The sequence below is a fragment of the Oncorhynchus masou genome, chromosome 16 (assembly GCF_036934945.1).
Source record: "Oncorhynchus masou masou isolate Uvic2021 chromosome 16, UVic_Omas_1.1, whole genome shotgun sequence".
NCBI classification, from domain to species: Eukaryota; Metazoa; Chordata; class Actinopteri; order Salmoniformes; family Salmonidae; genus Oncorhynchus; species Oncorhynchus masou.
Genome location: NC_088227.1, coordinates 37,287,734 through 37,313,896, shown reverse-complemented (window position 1 = coordinate 37,313,896; position 26,163 = coordinate 37,287,734). Strand labels below are relative to the sequence as shown.

Genomic DNA, 26,163 nt, shown 5'->3' with positions numbered 1-26,163 from the left:
TTGTAAATCTATAGTGTTGTAAATCTATAGTGTTGTAAATCTATAGTGTTGTATCTCTATAGTATTGTAAATCTATAGTGTTGTAAATCTATAGTGTTGTAAATCTATAGTGTTGTAAATCTATAGTGTTGTAAATCTATAGTGTTGTAAATCTTTAGTATTGTAAATCTATAGTATTGTAAATCTATAGTGGTGTAAATCTATAGTGTTGTAAATCTATAGTGTTGTAAATCTATAGTATTGTAAATGTATAATGTTGTAAATCTATAGTATTGTAAATCTATTGTGTTGTAAATATATTGCAATATATTGTATTGTAAATCTATAGTATTGTAATTATATAGTCTTACATCTATAGTGTTGTAAATGTATAGTGTTTCAATTCTATAGTTGTACATCTATAGTCTCGTAAATCTATAAATATATAGTATTGTAAATCTATAGTGTTGTACATCTATAGTATTGTAAATTTATAGAGTTGTAAATATATAGTATTGTAAATCTATAGAGTTGTAAATATATAGTATTGTAAATCTATAGTATTGTAAACCTATAGCATTGTAAATCTATAGTATTGTAAATATATAGTATTGCACATCTATAGTGTGGTAAATCTATAATTCTAAATCTATAGTATTGTAAATATATAGTATTGTACACCTATAGTATTGTAAAACTATAGTGATGTAAATCTATAGTATTGTAAATCTGTAGTATTGTTAATCTATAGTGTTGTAAATATATAGTGTTGTAAATCTGTAGTATTTTAAGTCTATAGGTTTGTAAATATAGTATTGTAAATCTATAGTGTTGTAAATCTATAGTGTTGTAAATCTATAGTGTTGTAAATCTATAGTATTGTAAATCTATAGTATTGTAAATCTATAGTGTTGTAAATCTATAGTGTTGTAAATCTATAGTGGTGTAAATCTATAGTATTGTAACTCTACAGTGTCGTATATCTATAGTGCTGTATGTCTATAGTGTTGTAAATCTATAGTATTGTAAATCTGTAGTGGTGTAATTCTATGGTATTGTAAATCTATAGTGTCATAAATATATAGTATTGTAATCTGTAGTATTGTATATCAAGGGTATTGTAAATCTATAGTATTGTAAATATATAGTGTTGTAAATCTATGTTGTTGTAAATATATAGTATTGTAAATCTATAGTGTTGTAAATCTATAGTGTTGTAAATCTATAGTATTGTAAATCTATAGTGTAGTAAATCTATAGTGTTGTAAATCTATAGTATTGTAAATATATAGTGTTGTAAATCTATAGTATTGTAAATCTATAGTGTTGTAAATCTATAGTGTTGTAAATCTATAGGGTTGTAAATCTATAGTGTTGTAAATATATAGTATTGTAAATCTATAGTATTGTAAATCTATAGTGTTGTAAATCTATTGTGTTGTAAATCTATTGTGTTGTAAATCTATTGTAATATATTGTATTGTAAATCTATAGTATTGTAATTATATAGTCTTACATCTATAGTGTTGTAAATGTATAGTGTTTCAATTCTATAGTTGTACATCTATAGTGTCGTAAATCTATAAATATATAGTATTTTAAATCTATAATGTTGTACATCTATAGTATTGTAAATCTATAGAGTTGTAAATCTATAGTATTGTAAATCTATAGTATTGTAAATCTATAGAGTTGTAAATCTATAGTATTGTAAATCTATAGTATTGTAAATCTATAGAGTTGTAAATATATAGTATTGTAAATCTATAGTGTTGTAAATATATAGTATTGTAAATCTATAGTATTGTAAACCTATAGCATTGTAAATCTATAGTATTGTAAATATATAGTATTGTACATCTATAGTGTGGTAAATCTATAATTCTAAATCTATAGTATTGTAAATATATAGTATTGTACACCAATAGTTTTGTAAAACTATAGTGGTGTAAATCTATAGTAATGTAAATATGTAGTATTGTTAATCTATAGAGTTGTAAATATATAGTGTTGTAAATCTGTAGTATTTTAAGTCTATAGTTTTGTAAATATAGTATTGTAAATCTATAGTATTGCAATTCTATAGTGTCATAAATCTATATTGTTGTAAATGTGTTGTGTTTTAAGTCTATAGTCGTACATCTATAGTATCGTAAATGTGTTGTGTTGTAAATGTAGTGTTTTAAGTCTATAGTCGTACGTCTATAGTCTCTTTTTGTACTTCTAATATTCTGTTTTTTGTAGTTTTTTGGGGGGACGTTGGGCAAATTGTCTTTCTTTCTGTGACTCTTGTATAGTATCTGTCTTTGTAGCCACGTGAAAAACATCCTGTTTGTGTCCTTTTTGTTTGTGGCTGTTCATAATGGGTCATATGTAGTGTTAAAACACACAAAGGGAATGCTGTTTTCTCCAAACATTGAGACTTCCTGTTGGATTTATATGGCACGCATGCCCCCAATTCCCCTCCCACACCAAGTGCACTACTGCATGGTACCTCCAATGATGGGGCTCAGTACCGACCCCCCCTGTGGTTACTCCACCCCTTTACACCCTGTCTGTTCCAACAGGACCCAGCACCACCTGTCAGGAGGACTCCTGTACCAACATGGGCGTGTGTATTCAACAGTGGGAGAACTTTACCTGCGACTGCACAATGACCTCTTACACAGGGACACAGTGCAACGACCGTGAGTACCGTTTAACTTTAACTATACATATGTGGACCGATGCGAAGACGCAAGAAAAACACAGTTCACAGGGATCAACTCTCATACACACACGCACACACAGACAGACACACACACCTGCAGCTTCCCCGTGACCAGCTACACTGATGGACGCTAACTACCGTGAGTCCTCAGGGGCACATTGATTATCTGCATGATGCTAGCTGCTATTCTGACTCTGTTTCCAATGCATACAGTATATTCTACTATCTATGTAACATGCCTTAGAGATACACAGTACCAAACGGGTTGAAACGGTTCTCTGTGTCACACTTTGTTGTTGTGTGGTCAAGGAGTCTCAGGGCTTCAGTAATAGTTGAGTTGAGTGTGTGACTGATGATATGTGCAACTTCTGGTTCTGCCCAAGCAGGCACTGCATAAATACCCCTAAATAGCTTTCTCGAATGTGTGTGTGTGTGTGGCTCTTATCCCCGTGACGATGGGGACTCTCCTCTTCAATTTGCAGTGTCTTTAATTTGACAGTGTAATGGAAGGGCCGCTCTGCTCTGCCCAGGGCACAACTAATTTAAAATTTATTTCACCTTTATGGGCTAGTTGAGAACAAGTTCTCATTTACAACTGCGACCTGGCCTAGATAAAGCAAAGCAGATTGACACATACAACAACACAGAGTTACAAATGGAATAAACAAACATACAGTCAATAATACTGTAGAAATAGTCTATATACAGTATGTGCAAATGAGGTAAGATAAGGGAGGTAAGGCAATAAATAGGCCAGGGTGGCGAAGTAATTACAATATGGCAATTAAACACTGGAATGGTAGATGTGCAGAAGATGAATGTGCAAGTAGAGATATTGGGGTGCAATGTAGCAAGATAAATAAATAAATACAGTATGGGGATGAGGTAGTTGGATGGGCTATTTATAGATGGGCTATGTACATGTGCAGTGATCTGTGAGCTGCTCTGATAGCTGGTGCTTAAAGCTAGTGAGGGAGATATGAGTCTCCAGCTTCAGGGATTTTTGCAGTTCGTTCCAGTCATTGGCAGCAGAGAACAGGAAGGAAAGGCAGCCAAAGTAAGAATTGGCTTTGGGGGTGACCAGTGAGATATACCTGCTGGAGCGCGCGCAATGGGTGGGTGCTGCTATGGTGACCAGTGAGCTGAAATAAGGTGGGGCTTTACCTAGCAGAGACTTGTAGATGACCTGGAGCCAGTGGGTTTGGCAACGCGTATGAAGCGAGGGCCAGCCAACGAGAGCGTACATGTCGCAGTGGTGGGTAGTATATGGGGCTTTGGTGACAAAACGGATAGCACTGTGATAGACTGCATCCAATTTGACATCGTCGAAGTCGAGGATCGGTAGGATGGTCAGTTTTACAAGGGTATGTTTGGCAGCATGGGTGAAGGATGCTTTGTTGCAAAATAGGAAGTCGATTCTAGAATAAATTTTGGATTGGAGATGCTTAATGTGAGTCTGGAAGGAGAGTTTACACTCTAACCAGACACCTAGGTATTTCTAGTTGTCCACATATTCTAAGTTAGAAGCGTCCAGAGTAGTGATGCTGGACGGGCGGGTAGGTGTGGGCAGTGATCGGTTGAAGAGCATGCATTTAGTTTTACTTGCATTCAAGAGTAGTTGGAGGTTACGGAAGGAGATTTGTGTGGCATTGAAGCTCTTCTGGAGGTTAGTTAAAACCTCTTGATACTACCCATCCCGGATCCGGGATCGTGAATACAGCCTCAGGCTCATTAGCATAACGCAATGTTAATGATTTCTGAAAATCGCAAATGAAATGAAAATAATATGTCTGCTCTCAAGCTTAGCCTTTTCTTAACAACACTGTCATCTCAGATTTTAGCACGCAAAATATGCTTTTGAACCATAGCAAATCAAGCATTTGTGTAATAGTATTGCAAGCTAGCTTAGCATTTTGCGTAGCATTTAGCACGCAACATTTTCACAAAAACCAGATAACCAAATAAATAAAATCATTTACCTTTGAAGAACTTCGGATGTTTTCAATGAGGAGACTCTCAGTTACATAGCAAATGTTCAGTTTTTCCTGAAAGAATCTTTGTGTAGGAGAAATCGCTCCGTTTTGTACATCACATTTGGCTACCGAAACAAACCGAAAATTCAGTCACCAAAAGGTCAAACTTTTTCCGAATTAACTCCATAATATTGACCGAAACATGGCAAACGTTGTTTAGAATGTGTTTTTTCACATATCTCTTCATTGATATGCCATTCGTGGAAGCCTGCTTTCGTCTCAGAATCCCATGGAAAAATACCAGCAGCTGAAAATGAAGCACCAATTTCGATGGAGGACAACGGGCGGACACCTGGAAAATGTAGTCTCTTATGGTCAATCTTCCAATGATATGCCTACATATACGTCACAATGCTGCAGACACCTTGGGGAAACGACAGAAAGGGCAGGCTCATTCCTCTCGCATTCACAGCCATATAAGGAGACAATGGAAAACAGAGCCTCAAAAATCCTGCTCATTTCCTGGATGCCGTCTCATCTTGGTTTTGCCTGAAGCTCACGTTCTAGGGCATGCACAGAAAATATCTTGGTAGTTCTGGACACGTCAGAGTGTTTTCTTTCGAAAGCTATCAATTATATGCATAGTCGAGCATCTTTTTGTGACAAAATATCTTGTTTAAAACGGGAACGTTTTTCATCCAAAAACGAAATAGCGCCCCCAGAGCATCAAGAGGTTAACTTCTTGGAACTCCCCATCCCGGATCCGGGTTTGTGACTAAAGCCTCAGGCTCATTAGCATAACGCAACATTAACGATTTCTGAAAATCGCAAATAAAATGAAAATAATGCGTCTGCTCTCAAGCTTAGCCTTTTCTTAACAACACTGTCATCTCAGATTTTCAAAATATGCTTTTGAACCATAGAAATTGACTAATTTGTGTAAGAGTATGCAAAGCTAGCATAGCATTTTGAGTAGCATTTAGCACGCAACATTTTCACAAAAACCAGATAACCAAATAAATAAAATCATTTACCTTTGAAGAGCTTCTGATGTTTTCAATGAGGAGACTCTCAGTTACATACCAAATGCGCAGTTTTTCCTGAAAGCGTCTGTGTGTAGGAGAAATCGTTCCGTTTTCTACATTGCGTCTGGCTACCGAAACGAACCGAAAATTCAGTCACCTACAACGTAAAACTTTTTCCGGATTAACTACATAATATCGACCGAAACATGGCAAACGTTGTTTGGAATCAATCCTCAAGGTGTTTTTTCACATATCTCTTCATTGATATGCAGTTCGTGGAAGCTTGCTTTCCTCTTTGTATCCCATGGAAAAATACTGGCAGGTGACTTTTGCGCACCAATTTCGGCGCAGGACACCGGGCGGACACCTGGTAAATGTGGTCTCTTATGGTCAATCTTCCAATGATCTGCCTACAAATACGTCACAATGCTGCAGACACCTTGGGGAAACGACAGAAAGGGCAGGCTCATTCCTCTCGCATTCACAGCCATATAAGGAGACAATGGAAAACAGAGCCTCAAAAATCCTGTTCATTTCCTGGATGCCATCTCATCTTGGTTTTGCCTGAAGCTCACCTTCTAGGGCACGCACAGAAAATATCTCGGTAGTTCTGGACACGTCAGAGTGTTTTCTTTCGAATGCTATCAATTATATGCATAGTCGAGCATCTTTTTGTGACAAAATATCTTGTTTAAAACGGGAACGTTTTTCATCCAAAAATGAAATAGCGCCCCCAGAGCATCAACAGGTTAACAAAGTGTCCAAAGAAGGGCCAAAGGTATACAGAATGGTGTCATCTGCATAGAAGTGGATCAGAGAATCACCAGCAGTAAGAGCGACATCATTGATGTATACAGAGAAGAGAGTCGGCCCGAGAATTGAACCCTGTGGCACCCCCATAGAGACTGTCAGAGGTCCAGAAAAACAGGCCCTCCGATTTGACACACTGAACTCTGTCTGAGAAGTAGTTGGTGAACCAGGCGAGGCAGTCTTTTTAGAAACCAAGGCTGTCGAGTCTGCTGATAAGAATGTGGTGATTGACAGAGTCGAAAGCCTTGGCCAGGTCGATGAATACGGCTGCACAGTAATGTCTCTTATCGATGCCAGTTATGATATCGTTTAGGACCTTGACCGTGGCTGAGGTGCACCCATGACCAGCTCTGAAACCAGATTGCATAGTGGAGAAGGTACGGTGGGATTTGAAATGGTCGGTAATCTGTTTGTTAACTTGGCTTTCGAAGACCTTAGCAAGGCAGGGTAGGATAGATATTGGTCTGTAGCAGTTTGAGTCTAGATTGTCTCCCCCTTTGATGAGGGGAATGACCGTGGCAGCTTTCCAATCTTTGGGAATCTCAAATGAAAGAGAGGTTGAACAGGCTGGTAATAGGGGTTGCAACAATTTCAGCAGATCATTTTAGAAAGAGAAGGTTCTAGATTGTCTAGCCCAGCTGATTTGTAGGGGTCCAGATTTTGCAGCTCTTTCAGAACATTATCTATCTGGATTTGGGTGAAGGAGAAATGGGGAGGCTTGGGCAAGTTGCTGTGGGTGGTGCAAGTGTCACGATCGGCGTAAGGAGCGGACCAAAATGCAGCGTGGTGTGTGTTCATGATGATTATTTTTATTAGAAAGCACTGAACACTGAATACAAACTATACAAAACAATAAACGAATAACGACCGTGACGCTACAATGGAAACTGTGCTGACACAAGCAACTAACATAGACAACCACCCACAACCCACAAAGACAAAACAGGCTACCTAAATATGGCTCCCAATCAGAGACAATGACTAACACCTGCCCCTGATTGAGAATCATATCAGGCCAAACACAGAAACAGACAAACTAGACATCCAACATAGAATGCCCACTCACATCACACCCTGACCAAACAAAACATAGAAACATACAAAGCAAACTATGGTCAGGGTGTGACAGCAGGTCTGTTGATCGGGTAGCCAGGTGAAATGCATGGCCAGCCTTAGAAAAATGCTTATTGAAGTTCTCAATTACAGTGGATTTATCAATGGTGACAATGTTTCCTAACCTCAGTGCAGTGGACAGCTGGGAGGAGGTGCTCTTATTCTCCATGGACTTTACAGTGTCCCAGAGGTTTATTGAGTGTGTGCTACAGGATGCAAATTTCTGCTTGAAAAAGCAAGCCTTATCTTTCCTAACTGCCTCTGTATATTGGCTCCTAACTTCCCTGAAAAGTTGCATATCACAGGGGTTATTCGATGGTAATGCAGAACGCCACAGGATGATTTGTACTGGTCAGGGGCAGTCAGGTCTGGGGGAGACCAAGGGCTATATCTGTTCCTGGTTCTACATTTTTTGAATGGGGCATGCTTATTTCAGATTTTGAGGAAGGCACTTTTAAAGAATAACCAGGCATCCTCTACTGACCGGATGAGGTCAATATCCTTCCAGGATACCCAGGCTAGGTTGATTAGAAAGGCCTGCTTGCTGAAGTGTTTTAGGGAGCGTATGACAGTGATGACAGGTGGTCATTTGACTGCAGACCCATTACGGATGCAGTCAATGAGGCAGTGATCACTGAGATCTTGGTAAAATACAGCAGAGGTTTATTTGGTGGGCAAGTTGGTTAGGATGATATCTATGAGGGTGCCCGTGTTTACTGATTTGGGGTTGTACCTGGTGGGTTCATTGATAATTTGCGTGAGATTGAGGGCATCAAGCTTAAATTGTAGGATGGCCGGGGTGTTAAGCACGTCCCACTTTAGGTCACCTAGCAGCATGAGCTCTGAAGATAGATTGGGGGCAATCAATTCACATATGGTGTCCAGGGCACAGCTGGGGACAGCGGGTGGTCTATAGCAAGTGGCAATGTTGAGAGACTTGTTTCTGGAAAGGTGGATTTTTGAAAGTAGAAGGTCAAATTGTTTGGGTCCAGACCTGGATAGTAAAACAGAACTCTGCACGCTACCTTTGCAGTAGATTGCAACACCTTTGGCAGTTCTATCTTGTCGGAAAATGTTATAGTTAGGGATGGAAATTATGCTTTATAGCCAAAGCAAGACAAGCATTTGTGTAGGTTTATCGATAGCCTAGCATAGCATTATGTCCAGCTAGCAGCAGGCAACTTGGTCACGAAAATCAGAAAAGCAATCAAATTAAATTGTTTACCTTTGATGAGCTTCGGATGTTTTCACTCACGAGTCTCCCAGTTAGACAGCAAATGTTAATTTTGTCCCATAAAGATTATTTTTATAGCCCAAATACCTCCTTTTGTTCTTCACGTTTGGTTGAGAAATCCACCGGAAACTGCAGTCACGACAACGCCAAAAAATATTCCATTCTTAATCGTTGGAAGTGACTATGAATTGTTGGAAGTGACTATGAATTGTTGGAAGTGACTATGAATCGTTGGAAGTGACTATGAATCGTTGGAAGTGACTATGAATCGTTGGAAGTGACTATGAATCGTTGGAAGTGACTATGAATCGTTGGAAGTGACTATGAATCGTTGGAAGTGACTATGAATCGTTGGAAGTGACTATGAATCGTTGGAAGTGACTATGAATCGTTGGAAGTGACTATGAACCGTTGGAAGTGACTATGAACCGTTGGAAGTGACTATGAACCGTTGGAAGTGACTATGAATCGTTGGAAGTGACTATGAATCGTTGGGAGTTGTAAAAATTAAGGACCCTGATGTTCTTTTCGTTGGAGTTTGTAGCTGTTGTGGTCTTTTGTGCCATGTTACTGAATGGTTACGTGACTGACCATTGGTTGGGGTTGTCGTCTATCTTTCCTGTCTGTTCCCTCCTGGTCTTGTTCTTTCCTCTTAAATATTGCTTCCTATGCGCAAAGGTTGCTGAGGTCTGGGGAGGAGGTGGAGGTGTGAATACATAACCCCTCGTCAATTTGGGACGCAGAGGCTGTGTCAATTTGGGACGCAGAGGCTGTGTCAATTTGGGACGCAGTGCTGTGTCAATTTGGGACGCAGAGGCTGTGTCAATTTGGGACGCAGAGGCTGTGTCAATTTGGGACGCAGCGGCTGGGGGGAATGTGACGACCCTCCCACTCTGTCTGCTGTATTCTGTCTTTGTTCTTGTTTCCTTATTAGGATGCCGGTGGGTGGAGTTGGGGAGGGTCGTCAGCTACATGGGAAACACCTGGGCCAGGTGTGTCCCAGGATAAATAGACCTCTTCCACATTCATGGAAGAGACTCTCTCCATGCAGACACCTTTGTAGATTGTGTTGTGGTTCTTGATGGCCTTTTGTTTGTTTGCATTGGCACCTTTCAACACCCTGCATTATCACATTCATGCATGCAAAACACTCACTTACACTACTGATTACTGATTACACACACCACTGTATATTTTCCTTAGTTGCTTTGGTTAATAAATATATATTTTGTTACTCCTTATCTTCACGTTGTCTCCCTTTGTTACGGGCTTTGAGCCGGTTCGTGACACAGGCTAGCAGATGGGCATTCAGGGGACGTCACAACGTAGGGGCCAGTTGAGTCCCCCCTCGAGCAGATTACGTCGGTAGTCCAGTCGTGAAGGATCGGCGGGGTTCCTTGCCCCATACCAGCAGTAGAAGGGGTCCGGGTATTGTAGCCCAGGAGTGGCTGATGGGCCTCTTCAGCTAGCCGGGAGAATGGGCCTAACATCGGCTAGCTTCAGTCTAATTGGTGCTTGCTTCGGGACAGACGTTAGCCAGGAGTAGTCACTCGGATTGCAGCTCGGTAGCTGCGATGATCCAGATGAAAATGTTCAGAGCTTGCAGTAGGAATCCGGTATGCTCTGGTTTGAGTCGCGTTGTACAAACTGGCGAGCTGAAGGTTAGCTGATGACCGCCAGCAGAGGTTAGCTGACTACTAGCTAGTAGCTAGTGAACTGGATAGCTTCTGTTGGGGGATTCCGGTTCCAAGGTAAATAAAAATACTTCAGAGAAAACAGATCCACGCCACATTGGGTGAGGCGCGATGCATGAGAGTATTTTGAAATTGAGATTTAGAAAAATATAAAAAAGAAAAATATATAAAAATATATATATAAAGATATATACATGGGACAAGACAAGATGAAGGACAAAGACGTCTGACTGCTACGCCATCGTGGAGTTTTTGATATGAATAATGTAGGAACTGTGATCAGTCGACACTGAAATTACGTCAACCTTTCATACCTACTAATGCTGTTGCTAGGTCCACTGCAGATAACACTCTCTTGTCCTCTACCTCTTTATTTCTCTCTCTGTTGCTCCCTCTCTTTTTGTCTTTACCTCTCGGCCTCTACGTTGAGGTCTGTTCTTTTGCTATCTCTCATTCGCTCTTTATATCTCGCTCTCTCTCCCTCGTTCTCTCCCTCTATGTCCTCTCCTTTCTTTGAAACAGAGTCATGGTTCGAGGCGATGAGTGCTACTCTAACCCGATGATTAACTCAGGGTCCTGCCTCGCCAGGAGAAAGAGTGGTTTCATATCCAGTCCTGTTGATTCGTCAACGTAAGGAGTCAAGGGCATGTTCATACCTAAACAGTTCACTATTCCCTATAGTAGTGCACTATTTGTGGCCATAGACCTATGGCTCTTTCTCTATGATGGTTTTCATTGTGCTTTTAGTAGACAACTAGTATTGTAGTTGTAGCCAGGCAATGGAGATTCAAATACCAGTCAACAAATGAACAACTTCATTGTTAATTGTCACCTATTACACAAGTGGCACTTGGCTGCTGATAAGTTTAGTGCTCTAATATTCTAGCCAGGTACCAGATTAGTGTTAAATCAAATCAAATCACATGTATTTATATAGCCCTTCATACATCAGCTGATATCTCAAAGTGCTGTACAGAAACCCAGCCTAAATCCCCAAACAGCAAGCAATGCAGGTGTAGAAGCACGGTGGCTAGGAAAAACTCCCTAGAAAGGCCAAAACCCAGGAAGAAAGCCTGGTTCCTCTCTAGTTATGTGGGGTGGCCAGTCCTCTTCTGGCTGTGCCGGGTGGAGATTATAACAGAACATGGCCAAGATGTTCAAATGTTCATAAATGACCAGCATGGTCGGATAATAGTAAGGCAGAACAGTTGAAACTGGAGCAGCAGCACAGCCAGGTGGACTGGGGACAGCAAGGAGTCATCATGTCAGGTAGTCCTGGGGCATGGTCCTAGGGCTCAGGTCCTCCGAGAGAGAGAAAGAAAGAGGGAAAGAGAATTAGAGAAAGCACACTTAAATTCACACAGGACACCGAATAGGACAGGAGAAGTACTCCAGATATAACAAACTGACCCTAGCCCCCCGACACATAAACTACTGCAGCATAAATACTGGAGGCTGAGACAGGAGGGGTCAGGAGACACTGTGGCCCCATCTGAGGACACCCCGGACAGGGCCAAACAGGAAGGATAAAACCCCACCCACTTTGCCAAAGCACAGCCCCCACCACTAGAGGGATATCTTCAACCACCAACTTACCATCCTGAGACAAGGCTGAGTATAACGCACAAAGATCTCTGCAATGGCACAACCCACGGGGGGGGCGCCTTCCCAGACAGGATGAACACATCAGTGAATCAACCCACACAGATGACGCACCCCTTCCAGGGACGGCATGAGAGAGCCCCAGTAAGCCAGTGACTCAGCCCCTGTAATAGGGTTAGAGGCAGAGAATCCCAGTGGTAAAGAGGGGAACCGGCCAGGCAGAGACAGCAAGGGCAGTTTGTTTCTCCGGAGCCTTTCCGTTCACCTTCCCACTCCTGGGCCAGACTACACTCAATCATATGACCCATTGAAGAGATGAGTCTTCAATAAAGACTTAAAGGTTGAGACTGAGTGTGCGTCTCTGACATGGGTAGGCAGACCGTTCCATAAAAATGGAGCTCTATAGGAGAAAGCCCTGCCTCCAGCTGTTTGCTTAGAAATTCTAGGGACAATTAGGAGGCCTGCGTCTTGTGACCGTAGAGTACGTGTAGGTATGTACGGCAGGACCAAATCAGAAAGATAGGTAGGAGCAAGCCCATGTAATGCATTGTAGGTTAGCAGTAAAACTTTGAAATCAGCCCTTGCTTTGACAGGAAGCAGGTGTAGGGAGGCTAGAACTAGAGTAATATGATCAAAATTTGTGGTTCTAGTCAGGATTCTAGCAGCCGTATTTAGCACTAACTGAAGTTTATTTAGTGCTTTATCCGGGTAGCCGGAAAGTAGAACATTGCAGTAGTCTAACCTAGAAGTGACAAAAGCATGGATTAATTTTTCTGCATAATTTTTGGACAGAAAGTTTCAGATTTTTGCAATGTTACATAGATGGAAAAAAGCTGTCCTTGAAATGGTCTTGATATGTTCTTCAAAAGAGAGATCAGGGTCCAGAGTAACGCCAAGGTCCTTCACAGTTTTATTTGAGACAACTGTACAACCATTAAGATTAATTGTCAGATTCAACAGAAGATCTCTTTGTTTCTTGGGACCGAGAACAAGCATCTCTGTTTTGTCCGAATTTAAAAGTAGAATCTGTGTTCTATAATGCCCTGTTTAGTGTCTCTTCCACTGTTCCTCCTCCCCCTGAGTTTAATAAACAGTTCATAAAACCACCACTAGATGGCAGTAATGCACTGATCAGCTCTGTACATAGCCCACCGACACATGGCTGGCTGAGAGAAGAAATTAGATGCAATCCTCTGAGCATGTAATCAACTTTCTTCTTATTTTCATTCTCTCTCTCTCTCTCTCTCTCTCTCTCTCTCTCTCTCTCTCTACTTCCACCCTTTCCAAACACACAAACCCACCCTGCTCTTGCTGCTCCAGCTGCTGAAAGTGGGATGATGTGATGAAAAGCTTTCTCCACCAACACAATGCACCAGTGATATCTCCAATAATGTTGTTTGATAGTGAACCAGTTGAATGGTGAACCAAGGGGACTCAGCATGGTTCAATTGCTGTCTGTGCTGTGATGTACTGTACAGTCTTGTACTGTACTGTGTTGTACTGTACTGTGTTGTACTGTACTGTGTTGTACTGTACTGTGTTGTGCTGTAATGTACTGTACTGGGTTGTACTGTACTGTACTGTACTGTACTGTACTGTGTTGTACTGTACTGTACTGTACTGTGCTGTACTGTGTTGTGCTGTACTGTACTGTACTGTGTTGTGCTGTACTGTACTGTACTGTCCTGTGCTGTACTGTGTTGTACTGTACTGTGTTGTTCTGTACTGTGTTGTGCTGTGCTGTAATGTACTGTACTGGGTTGTACTGTATTGAACTGTACTGTACTGTACTGTACTGTGTTTTGCTGTACTGTACTGTGTTGTACTGTACTGTACTGTGTTGTACTGTACTGTGTTGTACTGTACTGTACTGTACTGTGTTGTACTGTACTGCACTGTACTGTACTGTGTTGTTCTGTACTGTACTGTATTGTGTTGTACTGTGTTGTGCTGTACTGTGTTGTGCTGTACTGTGCTATACTGTACAGTGTTGTACTGTACTGTGTTGTACTGTACTGTAATGTACTGTACTGTACTGTAATGTACTGTGTTGTACTGTACTGTACTGTGTTGTACTGTACTACACTGTGATGTACTGTGTTGTGCTGTACTACACTGTGTTGTGCTGTACTGTACCTTACTGTGTTGTACTGTACTGTACTGTACTGTGTTGTACTGTACTGTACTGTGTTGTACTGTACTGTGTTGTACTGTACTGTGTTGTTCTGTACTGTACTGTATTTTGTTGTACTGTGTTGTGCCGTACTGTGTTGTGCTGTACTGTGCTATATTGTAGAGTGTTGTACTGTACTGTGTTGTACTGTACTGTACTGTGCTGTACTGTGTTGTACTGTGTTGTGCTGTGCTGTACTGTGTTGTGGTGTGCTATACTGTGTTGTACTGTACTGTGCTGTGCTGTACTGTACTGTGCTGTGTTGTACCGTGCTGTACTGTGTTGTACTGTACAGTGTTGTACTGTACTGCACTGCACTGTACTGTACTGTACTGTACTGTGTTGTACTTTACTGTACTGTGTTGTACTGTACTGTGCTGTACTGTACTGCACCGTACTGTGTTGTACTGTGTTGTTCTGTACTGTGTTGTGCTGTACTGTGTTGTACTGTACTGTACTGTACTGTGCTGTGCTGTGCTGTGCGGTGCTGTGTTGTGTTGTACCGTACTGTACTGTGTTGTACTGTACTGTGTTGTGCTGTGATGTACTGTGTTGTACTGTGCTGTACTGTGTTGTACTTTACTGTGATGTACTGTGTTGTGCCGTACTATGTTGTGCTGTTTTGTGTTGTGCTGTACTGTGTTGTGCATGCTGTGCTGTGTTGTGCTGTACTGTTTTGTGCTGTGTTGTGCTGTACTGTACTGTACTGTCCTGTGCTGTACTGTGTTGTACTGTACTGTGTTGTTCTGTACTGTGTTGTGCTGTGCTGTAATGTACTGTACTGGGTTGTACTGTATTGAACTGTACTGTACTGTACTGTACTGTACTGTGTTTTGCTGTACTGTACTGTGTTGTACTGTACTGTACTGTGTTGTACTGTACTGTGTTGTACTGTACTGTACTGTACTGTGTTGTACTGTACTGCACTGTACTGTACTGTGTTGTTCTGTACTGTACTGTATTGTGTTGTACTGTGTTGTGCTGTACTGTGTTGTGCTGTACTGTGCTATACTGTACAGTGTTGTACTGTACTGTGTTGTACTGTACTGTAATGTACTGTACTGTACTGTAATGTACTGTGTTGTACTGTACTGTACTGTGTTGTACTGTACTACACTGTGATGTACTGTGTTGTGCTGTACTACACTGTGTTGTGCTGTACTGTACCTTACTGTGTTGTACTGTACTGTACTGTGTTGTACTGTACTGTACTGTGTTGTACTGTACTGTGTTGTACTGTACTGTGTTGTTCTGTACTGTACTGTATTGTGTTGTACTGTGTTGTGCCGTACTGTGTTGTGCTGTACTGTGCTATATTGTAGAGTGTTGTACTGTACTGTGTTGTACTGTACTGTACTGTACTGTACTGTGTTGTACTGTGTTGTGCTGTGCTGTACTGTGTTGTGGTGTGCTATACTGTGTTGTACTGTACTGTGCTGTGCTGTACTGTACTGTGCTGTGTTGTACCGTGCTGTACTGTGTTGTACTGTACAGTGTTGTACTGTACTGCACTGCACTGTACTGTACTGTACTGTACTCTGTTGTACTTTACTGTACTGTGTTGTACTGTACTGTGCTGTACTGTACTGCACCGTACTGTGTTGTACTGTGTTGTTCTGTACTGTGTTGTGCTGTACTGTGTTGTACTGTACTGTACTGTACTGTGCTGTGCTGTGCTGTGCTGTGCGGTGCTGTGTTGTGTTGTACCGTACTGTACTGTGTTGTACTGTACTGTGTTGTGCTGTGATGTACTGTGTTGTACTGTGCTGTACTGTGTTGTACTTTACTGTGATGTACTGTGTTGTGCCGTACTATGTTGTGCTGTATTGTGTTGTGCTGTACTGTGTTGTGCATGCTGTGCTGTGTTGTGCTGTACTGTTTTGTGCTGTGTTGTGCTGTACTGTGTTGTGCTGTACTGTGTTGTGCTGTGCTGTGTTGTGCTGTGCTGTGTTGTGCTGTACTGTGTTGTGCTGTACTGTGTTGTGCGTGCTGTGCTGTGTTGTGCTGTACTGTTTTGTGCTGTGTTGTGCTGTACTGTGTTGTGCTGTCCTGTGTTGTGCTGTACTGTGTTGTGCTGTACTGTGTTGTGCTGTACTGTGTTGTGCGTGCTGTGCTGTGTTGTGCTGTACTGTGTTGTGCTGTGCTGTGCTGTGTTGTGCTGTACTGTGTTGTGCTGTACTGTGTTGTGCTGTACTGTGTTGTGCTGTACTGTGTTGTGCTGTACTGTGTTGTGCTGTACTGTGTTGTGCTGTGCTGTGCTGTGTTTCAGGCAGCGACTGAGTGCAGCCCAACTTTCAGTGGGAGGAGTGGACAGTGTAACTTCTTTCTGACTCTCTGTGTCTCTCTATGTTTTTGTCTCTCTCTCTCTCTCTCTCTCTGTCTCTTTCTCTCTCCCTCTTTAAACACGACAAGGTCGATAGAAAGACCTGGCACTGTGCACAATAGTGATATCAAACACTACTCTTATAACTCTCCAGTAATACCTGGTTGGGATTCACACCGGGGCTGTTAGAAGTCATCATTAGTCAACGTTAGTGTTGCCTTTGTTCATTTAATTTAAAATCAGCCAGTGATGTGTGTGCATGCGTACATTTCTCTCTACTTGTGTTGAAATTAAAGTGAAACTTCAGTCATACCATAAGCTACATTTCTGCTGTGGTACGGTTGACTGTTTGTCTTGTTGGACTGCAAAGTCTAGTTGGCTGTTTGTCTTGTTGGACTGCAAAGTCTAATCCACACTGCTGTACGGTTGGCCGTTTGTCTTGTTGGACGGTAGAGTCTAAGCCCTGAAATGGTACGGTTGGCTGTTTGTCTTGTTAGACTGCAGAGTCTAATCCACACTGCTGTACTGTTGGCTGTTTGTCTTGTTGGACTGCAGAGTCTAATCCACACTGCTGTACTGTTGGCTGTTTGTCTTGTTGGACTGCATAATCTAAGCCCTACTTTGGTACGGTTGGCTGTTTGTCTTGTAAGACTGCAGAGTCTAATCCACACTGCTGTACTGTTGGCTGTTTGTCTTGTTGGACTGCATAATCTAAGCCCTACTTTGGTACGGTTGGCTGTTTGTCTTGTAAGACTGCAGAGTCTAATCCACACTGCTGTACTGTTGGCTGTTTGTCTTGTTGGACTGCATAATCTAAGCCCTACTTTGGTACGGTTGGCTGTTTGTCTTGTAAGACTGCAGAGTCTAATCCACACTGCTGTACTGTTGGCTGTTTGTCTTGTTGGACTGCATAATCTAAGCCCTACTTTGGTACGATTGGCTGTTTGTCTTGTAAGACTGCAGAGTCTAATCCACACTGCTGTACTGTTGGCTGTTTGTCTTGTTGGACTGCATAATCTAAGCCCTACTTTGGTACGGTTGGCTGTTTGTCTTGTAAGACTGCAGAGTCCAGTTGGCTATTTGTCTTGTTAGACTGCAGAGTCTAAGCTCTGCAAATCCCTCTATTATATCCAACATTGGTCTGAAATCAGCAGGCAGTTTGGCAGATATACTGGCTAGCAGACAGACAAACAGACAGACAGACAGACAGACGGACAGACGGACAGACGGACAGAGGGACGGACAGTAAGGCAAGCAGCAGGAATACCGCCAAGCAGACAGAATCAATCTACATTGTCTTGTCTTTGGCTATGCCGGATTAAGTGATATGACATGCTATTCTATAAAATAATTTCTCCGTAATTAATATTACCTGATTGAGCTAATCATGTAAATGTAATTAACTAGAGAGTCGGGGCAATATTTATAGAGCTGTTATCTTCCGAATAAACTCTTAAAGACCTAGTAATATTTTACATCAATAACAGTCAATTTTAATCGTCATCTTAATTCAGTCTCATCTGAAAGTTGTAAATTCTTGGTTATCTGCAAGAACCCTGGCTAACAAGTTGAATCAGCAATACAAAATTGGGTTTAATTATTTATTTACTAAATACCTAACTAATTACACAGAATAACACATATCTAAATCATAACTTAATTACAAAATACGTCATAAAAGAAAACGTCCCAGGACAGAACAGATATGACAGCTGGTTACACAAAAGAAAAGGGGCTGGGTTTCAGTGAAAGAGCGGGAAGACCGAGGGACAAAGGGAGAAGCTGTGCTATCGTAAATACAGTATCTTATGCTTTAAATTGAACAACAATTCCATGTGAATCCGATAACTCTGATGTGTAGACTTTCCACTGTAGAGTTTATGTCATCTTGTCATTGATGAAAATGTCTCAGATGACAACCGAACTGACATCATTAAGTACCACTGCATATGTTCAACTGGTCGGATTACCAGAATATGGTTAATTTCCCCCCACCTTCTGATGTTCCCAGAATCTCTATGTTAATTAACCAAGGGGTTTCAAATTTCCCATCAGTAGATTAGAGAGAGGAAACAGGGGGAAGAGGTATTTATGACTGTCATAAACCTCCCCCAGGCCAATGTCATAAAAACATACTATAACTCCCCTCTCCATTACAGTACATAACTCCCCTCTACATTACAGTACATGAATCCCTTCTACATCACAGTACATACTGTAACTCCCCTCTCCATTACTGTAACGGTTTTCTTCTGGGGCGGACCAAAAGAGGTGGACCAAAACGCAGCGTGGTTACTTGTAAACATCTTTAATAAAGATGAACAATGAACAATCTACAAAACAAGAAATGTGAAAAAACCAAAACAGCCCTATCTGGTGCAACAAACACAGAGACAGGAACAATCACCCATAAAACCCAACACAAAACAGGCTACCTAAATATGGTTCCCAATCAGAGACAATGACTAACACCTGCCTCTGATTGAGAACCATATCAGGCCAAACATAGAAATAAACAAACCAGACACACACCATAGAATGCCCACCCAGCTCACGTCCTGACCAACACTAAAACAAGGAAAACACACACGAATGATGGTCAGAATGTGACAATTACAGTACATAACACCCCTCTACATTACAGTACATACTGTAACTCCCCTCTACATTACAGGACATAACTCTCCTCCCCTCGTGACAAATATTAATTTCCACAAAGTTTGCTGCTCTCTTTAGATATTTTTCTCAGGTGTTACTGTGGAATACTGAAGTATAATTACAAGCATTTCACAAGTGTCAAAGGCACTTATTGACATAACATGAAGTTGATGCAGAGTCAATATTTGCAGTTGTTGACCCTTCTTTTTCAAGACGTCTGCAATCCACCCTTCTGTGCCACGTCCTGACTGATGGCAGCCCATTTTTGCATAATCAATGCTTGGAGTTTGTCAGAATGTGTGGGATTTTGTTTGTCCACCCGCCTCTTGAGGATTGACCACAAGTTCTCAATGGGATTAAGGTCTGGGGAGTTTCCTGGCCATGGACCTAAAATATCAATGTTTTGTTCCCTGAGTCAAATAGTTATCACTTTTGCCTTATGGCAAGGTGCTCCATCATGCTGGAAAATGTATTGTTCGTCACCAAACTGTTATTGGATGGTTGGGAGAAGTTGCTCTCGGAGGATGTGTTGGTACCATTCTTTATTCATGGCTTTCATTCATTTATTCTTAGACAAAATTCTGTGAGTGAGTGAGTGAGCCCACTCCCTTGGCTGAGAAGCAACCCCACACATGAATGGTCCCAGGATGCTTTACTGTTGGCATGACACATGACTGATGGTAGCGATCACCTTGTCTTCTCTGGACAAGCTTTTTCTGCATACCCCAAACAATCAGAAATGGGATTCGTCAGAGAAAATGACTTTACCCCAGTCCTCAGCAGTCCAATCCCTGTACCTTTTGCAGAATATCAGTCTGTCCCTGTTGTTTTTCCTGGAGAGAAGTGGCTTCTTTGCTGCCCTTCTTGACGCCAGGCCATCCTCCAAAAGTCTTTGCCTCACTGTGCGTGCAGATGCACTCACACCTGCCTGCTGCCTTTCCTGAGCAAGCTCTCTACTGGTGGTGCCCCAATCCCGCAGCTGAATCAACTTTAGGAGACGGTCCTGGCGCTTGCTGGACCTTCCTGGGTGCCCTGAAGCCCAAGAAAAATTGAACCGCTCTCTCTTGATGATCCGATAAATGGTTGATTTAGGTGCAATCTTACTGGCAGCAATATCCTTACCTGTGAAGCCCTTTTTGCACAAAGCAATGATGACAGCAAGTGTTTCCTGGATGACAAAGGAAGAACAATGATTCCAAGCATCACCCTCCTTATGAAGCTTCCAGTCTGTTATTCGAACTGAATCAGCATGACAGCATGACAGCCTTGTCCTCATCAACACTCACACCTGTGTTAATGAGAGAATCACTGACATGATATCATATGGTCCTTTTGTGGCAGGGCTGAAATGCAGTGGAAATGTTTTTGGGGGACTCAGCTCATTTGCATGGCAAAGAGGGACTTTGCAGTTAATTGCAATTCATCTGATCACTCTTCATAACATTCTGGAGTATATGTAAATTGCCATCATACAAACTGAGGCAGCAGACTTTCTGAAAATGTATATTTGTGTCATTGTCAAAGCTTGGCCACGACTGTACATTACGGCACATATTTCCCCTCTACATTACAGTACATAACTCCCTTCTACATTACAGTACATAACACCCTTCTCCATTACAATACATAACTCCTCTCCATTACAATACATAACCCCTCTCCATTACAGTACATACTGTAAGTCCCCTATACGTTAAAGTACATAACTCCTCTACATTACAGTACATAACACCTCTACATTACAGTACACATCTCCTCTACATTACAGTACATAATGTATCTCCCCTCTACATGACAGTACACAATTCCTCTACATTACAGTACATAACTCCTCTACATTACAGTACATAACTCCTCTACATTACAGTACATAACTCCTCTACAGTACAGTACATAACTCCTCTACATTACAGTACATGACTCCTCTACATTACAATATGTACATCCTCTACATAACAGTACATAACTCCTCTACATTACAGTACATAACTCCTCTACATTACAGTACATGCCTCCTCTACATTACAATATGTACCTCCTCTACATTACAGTACATAACTCCTCTACATTACAGTACATAACTCCCCTCTACATTACAGTTGACAGTTTGACTCAGCACTCCTCAGTCCTAAACTCGGAAACAAGACAGAGAGAAAACGTAGTCCTCCTTCACCAGTTATGTAATTTCATTTTCATTTTCAGCGCTGTCTTTTTTAAGACTTATTGTTCTGCTGAGTGCAACTGGTTATTTTATTCAAATCTGACTCCGTTAATATTTTTTTGCAGCTTTTTGCCAGCGCTGTTTGGTAATGTGTTGTAGTAAACACTGAGTGGTTTTGTCTCATCTTCGACTTGCTCCTACTTCTTCTCATCTCACTGCTTCCTCTCCAGTCTTCTCTCCACCCCTCTCTTCTCTCCACTCCACTCCTCTCATCTCTTCTCTCCACTCCACTCCACTCCCCTCCAATCTTCTCTCCACTCCACTCCACTCTTTTCTCCTCTTCTCTTCTCTTCTCTCCACTCCACTCCTCTCCTCTCCTCTTCTCTTCTCTTCTCTTCTCTTCTCTCCACTCCACTCCACTTATCTCTTCTCTTCTCCTCTCTTCTCCTCTCCTCTCTTCTCTCCACTCCAGTCCTCTCCTCCCCAATCTTCTCTCCAATCCACTCTCACGTCTTGCTTGGTTTCCATCATAATCTATCCGTCTTGTGTAATTCAAGGACATCAGGGCTGGAATAGAATTGGGGCTAAATGGAGAGACCTGGTCGGATCATAGAGATGTAAAAAGGTCGCAACTTTGTATTTGTACCATTATGACGTATGTGACCTCATGGGCAGCGCCATCAATCTCCATTTTAAAGTATTGCATTGTATTTTTTTTGTGTTTGAAAAGTTTAAAGCTAATATTGGTGATTTACCGCCACCTCAGGGCTGGAGTCCCGAACCAAATATTGTGTCATTAATTTGTTGTGGCCACTAGATAGCAGTACTTGCAGCTTAAACCATTTGCAAACCATACAGCCCACTTTAAGAAGAAGTCAATGCTCTGATCATCAGCTGATTGCTCCCAACCCATAGGAATCCCCACCCAGTTAACTGCGACAGGGGCAGCAGGGTAGCCAAGTGGTTAGAGCGTTGGACTAACCCCCGAGCTGGTAAGGTGCAAATCTGTCATTCTGACCATGAACAGGCAGTTAACCCAGACCGTCATTGAAAATAATTATTTGTTCTTAACTGACTTGCCGAGTTAAATAAAGAAAAATAAATAAGTAAAACATGGTGGAAGACCTTAATGGTCATGTCCATGTTATTTCCAAGTAGAGATCTCTATACATCTCTATGGGCCCGATGGTCATCTCTCTCCCTCTATTTGACATGGGGCTATTACTCAACTGACATAATGTCCACTGTCTGTTATGTGTCTACTTCACCCTGCAAAGGTCATGCTTTATTGTTGATTTCCAAGCAGGGACACACACACACACAGTCACTTTCAGGCATGTGCACAGTCACACACATTCCTTGGAAGCACAGTACGGACAAACACACACAAAAACAAGCACGGACACACAAATACAAAACACACTCAGAGATGAAAACGGTTAATCAGTTTGTGTTGACGTGTATAATTGCTTGGATAGCTTTGTAATAAATTGCCCTGTCAGGGCATGATCTACTCTGCGAAGCCAAAAGTCCTTAATCTTTTGTTTAAATTTTATTTCACCTTTATTTAACCAGTTGAGAACAAGTTCTCATTTACAAATGCAACCTGGCCAAGATAAAGCAAAGCAGCGCGACGAAAAACAACACAGTTACACATGGAATAAACAAACATACAGTCAATAACACAATAGAAAATTAGATGTAAAAAATAGATGTACAGTGTGTGCAAATGTAGAATATTAGGGAGGTAGGCAATAAATAGGCCATAGAGGTGAAATAATTACAATTTAGCATTAACACTGGAGTGATAGATGTGCAGATGATGATGTGCAAGTAGAGATACTGGGGTGCAAAAGAACAAACAAAAATTATAATATTAACAATAATTTGGAGATGAGGTGTGCTATTTACAGATGGGATGTGTACAGGTGCAATGATCTGTAAGCTGCTCTGACAGCTGATGCTTAAAGTTAGTGAGGGAGATGTGAGTCTCCAATTTCAGTGATTTTTGCAATTCGTTCCAGTCATTGGCTGCAGAGAATTGGAAGGAAAGGCAGCCAAAGTAGGTGTTGGCTTTTGGGCATGACCAGTGAAAAATACCTGCTGGAGCTCGTGCTATGGGTGAGTGTTGCTATGGTGACCAGTGAGCTGAGTTGAGACTGGGCTTTACCTAGCATAGACTTATAGATGACCTGGAGCCAGTAGGTTTGGCGACGAATATGTAGTGAGGGCCAGCCAACGAGAGCATACAGGCCGTAGTGGTGGGTAGTATATGGGGCTTCTATGACAAAACGGATGGCACTGTGATAGACGGCATCCAATATGCTGAGTAGAGTGTTGGAGGCTATTTTGTAAATGACATCGCCGAAGTCGAGGATCAGTAGGATGTTCAGTTTTACGAGGGCATGTTTGGCAGAATGAGTGAAGGAGGCTTTGTTGCGAAATAGGAAGCTGATTCTAGATTTAATTTTGGATTGGAGATGCTTAATGTGAGTCTGGAAAGAGAGTTTACAGTCTAACCAGACACCTAGGTATTTGTAGTTGTCCATATATTCTAAGTCAGAACCGTCCAGAGTAGTGATGCTAGCCGGGAGGACGGGTGCGGGCAGCAATCGGTTGAAGAGCATGCATTTAGTTTTACTAGCATTTAAAAGCTGTTGGAGGCCACGTAAGGAATGTTGTATGACATGGAAGCTAGTTTGGAGGTTTGTCAACACAGTGTCCAAAGAAGGGCTAGATGTATAACGAATGGTGTCGTCTGCGAAAAGGTGGATCAGAGAATCACCAGAAGCAAGAGCAACATCATTGATATATGTTGCGAAAAGAGTCGGCCTCACCTCCATAGAAACTGCCAGATGTATAGACCTGTAGGGTAGAACCTGGCTGGGGTGATAGAACCTGGCTGGGGTGATAGAACTTGGCTGGGGTGATAGAACTTGGCTGGTGTGATAGAACTTGGCTGGGGCGATAGAACTTGGCTGGTGTGATAGAACTTGGCTGGGGTGATAGAACCTGGCTGGGTTGATAGAACCTGGCTGGGGTAATAGAACTTGGCTGGGGTGATAGAACTTGGCTGGGATGATAGAACTTGGCTGGGATGATAGAACCTGGCTGGGGTGATAGAACCTGGCTGGGGTGATAGAACTTGGCTGGGATGATAGAACCTGGCTGGGGTGATAGAACCTGGCTGGGGTGATAGAACCTGGCTGGGGTGATAGAACTTGGCTGGTGTGATAGAACCTGGCTGGGGTGATAGAACCTGGCTGGGGTGATAGAACCTGGCTGGGGTGATAGAACTTGGCTGGGATGATAGAACCTGGCTGGTGTGATAGAACCTGGCTGGGGTGATAGAACTTGGCTGGGATGATAGAACTTGGCTGGGATGATAGAACTTGGCTGGGGTGATAGAACCTGGCTGGGGTGATAGAACTTGGCTGGGGTGATAGAACCTGGCTGGGGTGATAGAACCTGGCTGGGGTGATAGAACCTGGCTGGGGTGATAGAACTTGGCTGGGGTGATGTCCTGCACTCTGGTTCAACTTGAGTCACTATAAATGGAAACATAACATTCAGTCCCAATGTCTTGTACCGTACATACTTAAAAACCACTACATAACCTAGTGAAAAAAGTAGCACTAGTAACACACTGGCCGATAACACACTGGCCGATGACACACTGGCCGATAACACACTGGCCGATAACACACCGGCCGATAACACACTGGCCGATAACACACTGGCCGATGACACACTGGCCGATAACGCGCTGGCCGACAACACGATGGCCGATAACACGCTGGCCGATAACAAGCTGGCCGATGACACACTGGCCGATGACACACTGGCCGATGACACACTGGCCGATAACAGGAGAAGGCCCTCACATGCACAGAGGGAGACACAGTCTCGGCCTCTTCGACGTCAACAAGGTCGAGTGTCGGGAAGAGATGAGGCGAACAAAGAAGAAGACAAAGTGCAGCTTTAGGGGTATGTGCTTTAAGGGTATGGGAAGGAGGATTCATGTTTTGTTGTGGCCCAGGGGTAGTGGTTTATTACCCCAGATCAAACATATGTAATATCCTCTGAAAACACACACACACACACACACACACACACACACACACACACACACACACACACACACACACACACACACACACACACCCACCCACACACTGCTTCTCTACGCTCCACTCTATGAGAGGAGGAATATGAGATGTATCCATTGAGGCCTGTAACGATTTAACTAAATTAATAACTAATGGTACAACTAACGGAAAGATTAACTGAACAACTAACTGTTTAACTAACGGTACAACAAACTGTATATAACTAACTGTACAACTAACTGTATAACTAGAGATATAACTAACTGTACAACTTACTGTATAACTAACTGTATAACTGAATATTTACTTACCTGTATAACTAACTGTATAACTAAAGATATAACTAACTGGATAACTAACTGTATAACTAAAGATATAACTAACTGGATAACTAACTGTATAACTAACTGTATAACTAAAGATATAACTAACTGTATAACTAACTATAACTAAGGATATAACTAACTGTAAAGCAAACTGTATAACTAACTATAACTACATATATAACTAACTGTATAACTAAATATATAACTAGCTGTATAACTAAAGATATAACTAACTTTATAACTAACTGTACAACTAACTGTATAACTAACTGT

General features: G+C 41.8%; 1 protein-coding gene across 9 annotated transcripts in view; it reads left to right on the top strand.

Moving 5' to 3' along the window:
• Nucleotides 1-26,163, top strand: part of LOC135557920 (neurexin-3b) — a 608,535-nt gene that overhangs the window by 243,137 nt on the left and 339,235 nt on the right. For all 9 annotated transcript variants that reach the window (XM_064991637.1, XM_064991635.1, XM_064991636.1 and 6 more), the window contains one exon: nt 2,547-2,666. In XM_064991637.1, coding sequence (XP_064847709.1) covers nt 2,547-2,666 — 120 coding nt within the window. The remainder of the gene's footprint in view (nt 1-2,546; nt 2,667-26,163) is intronic.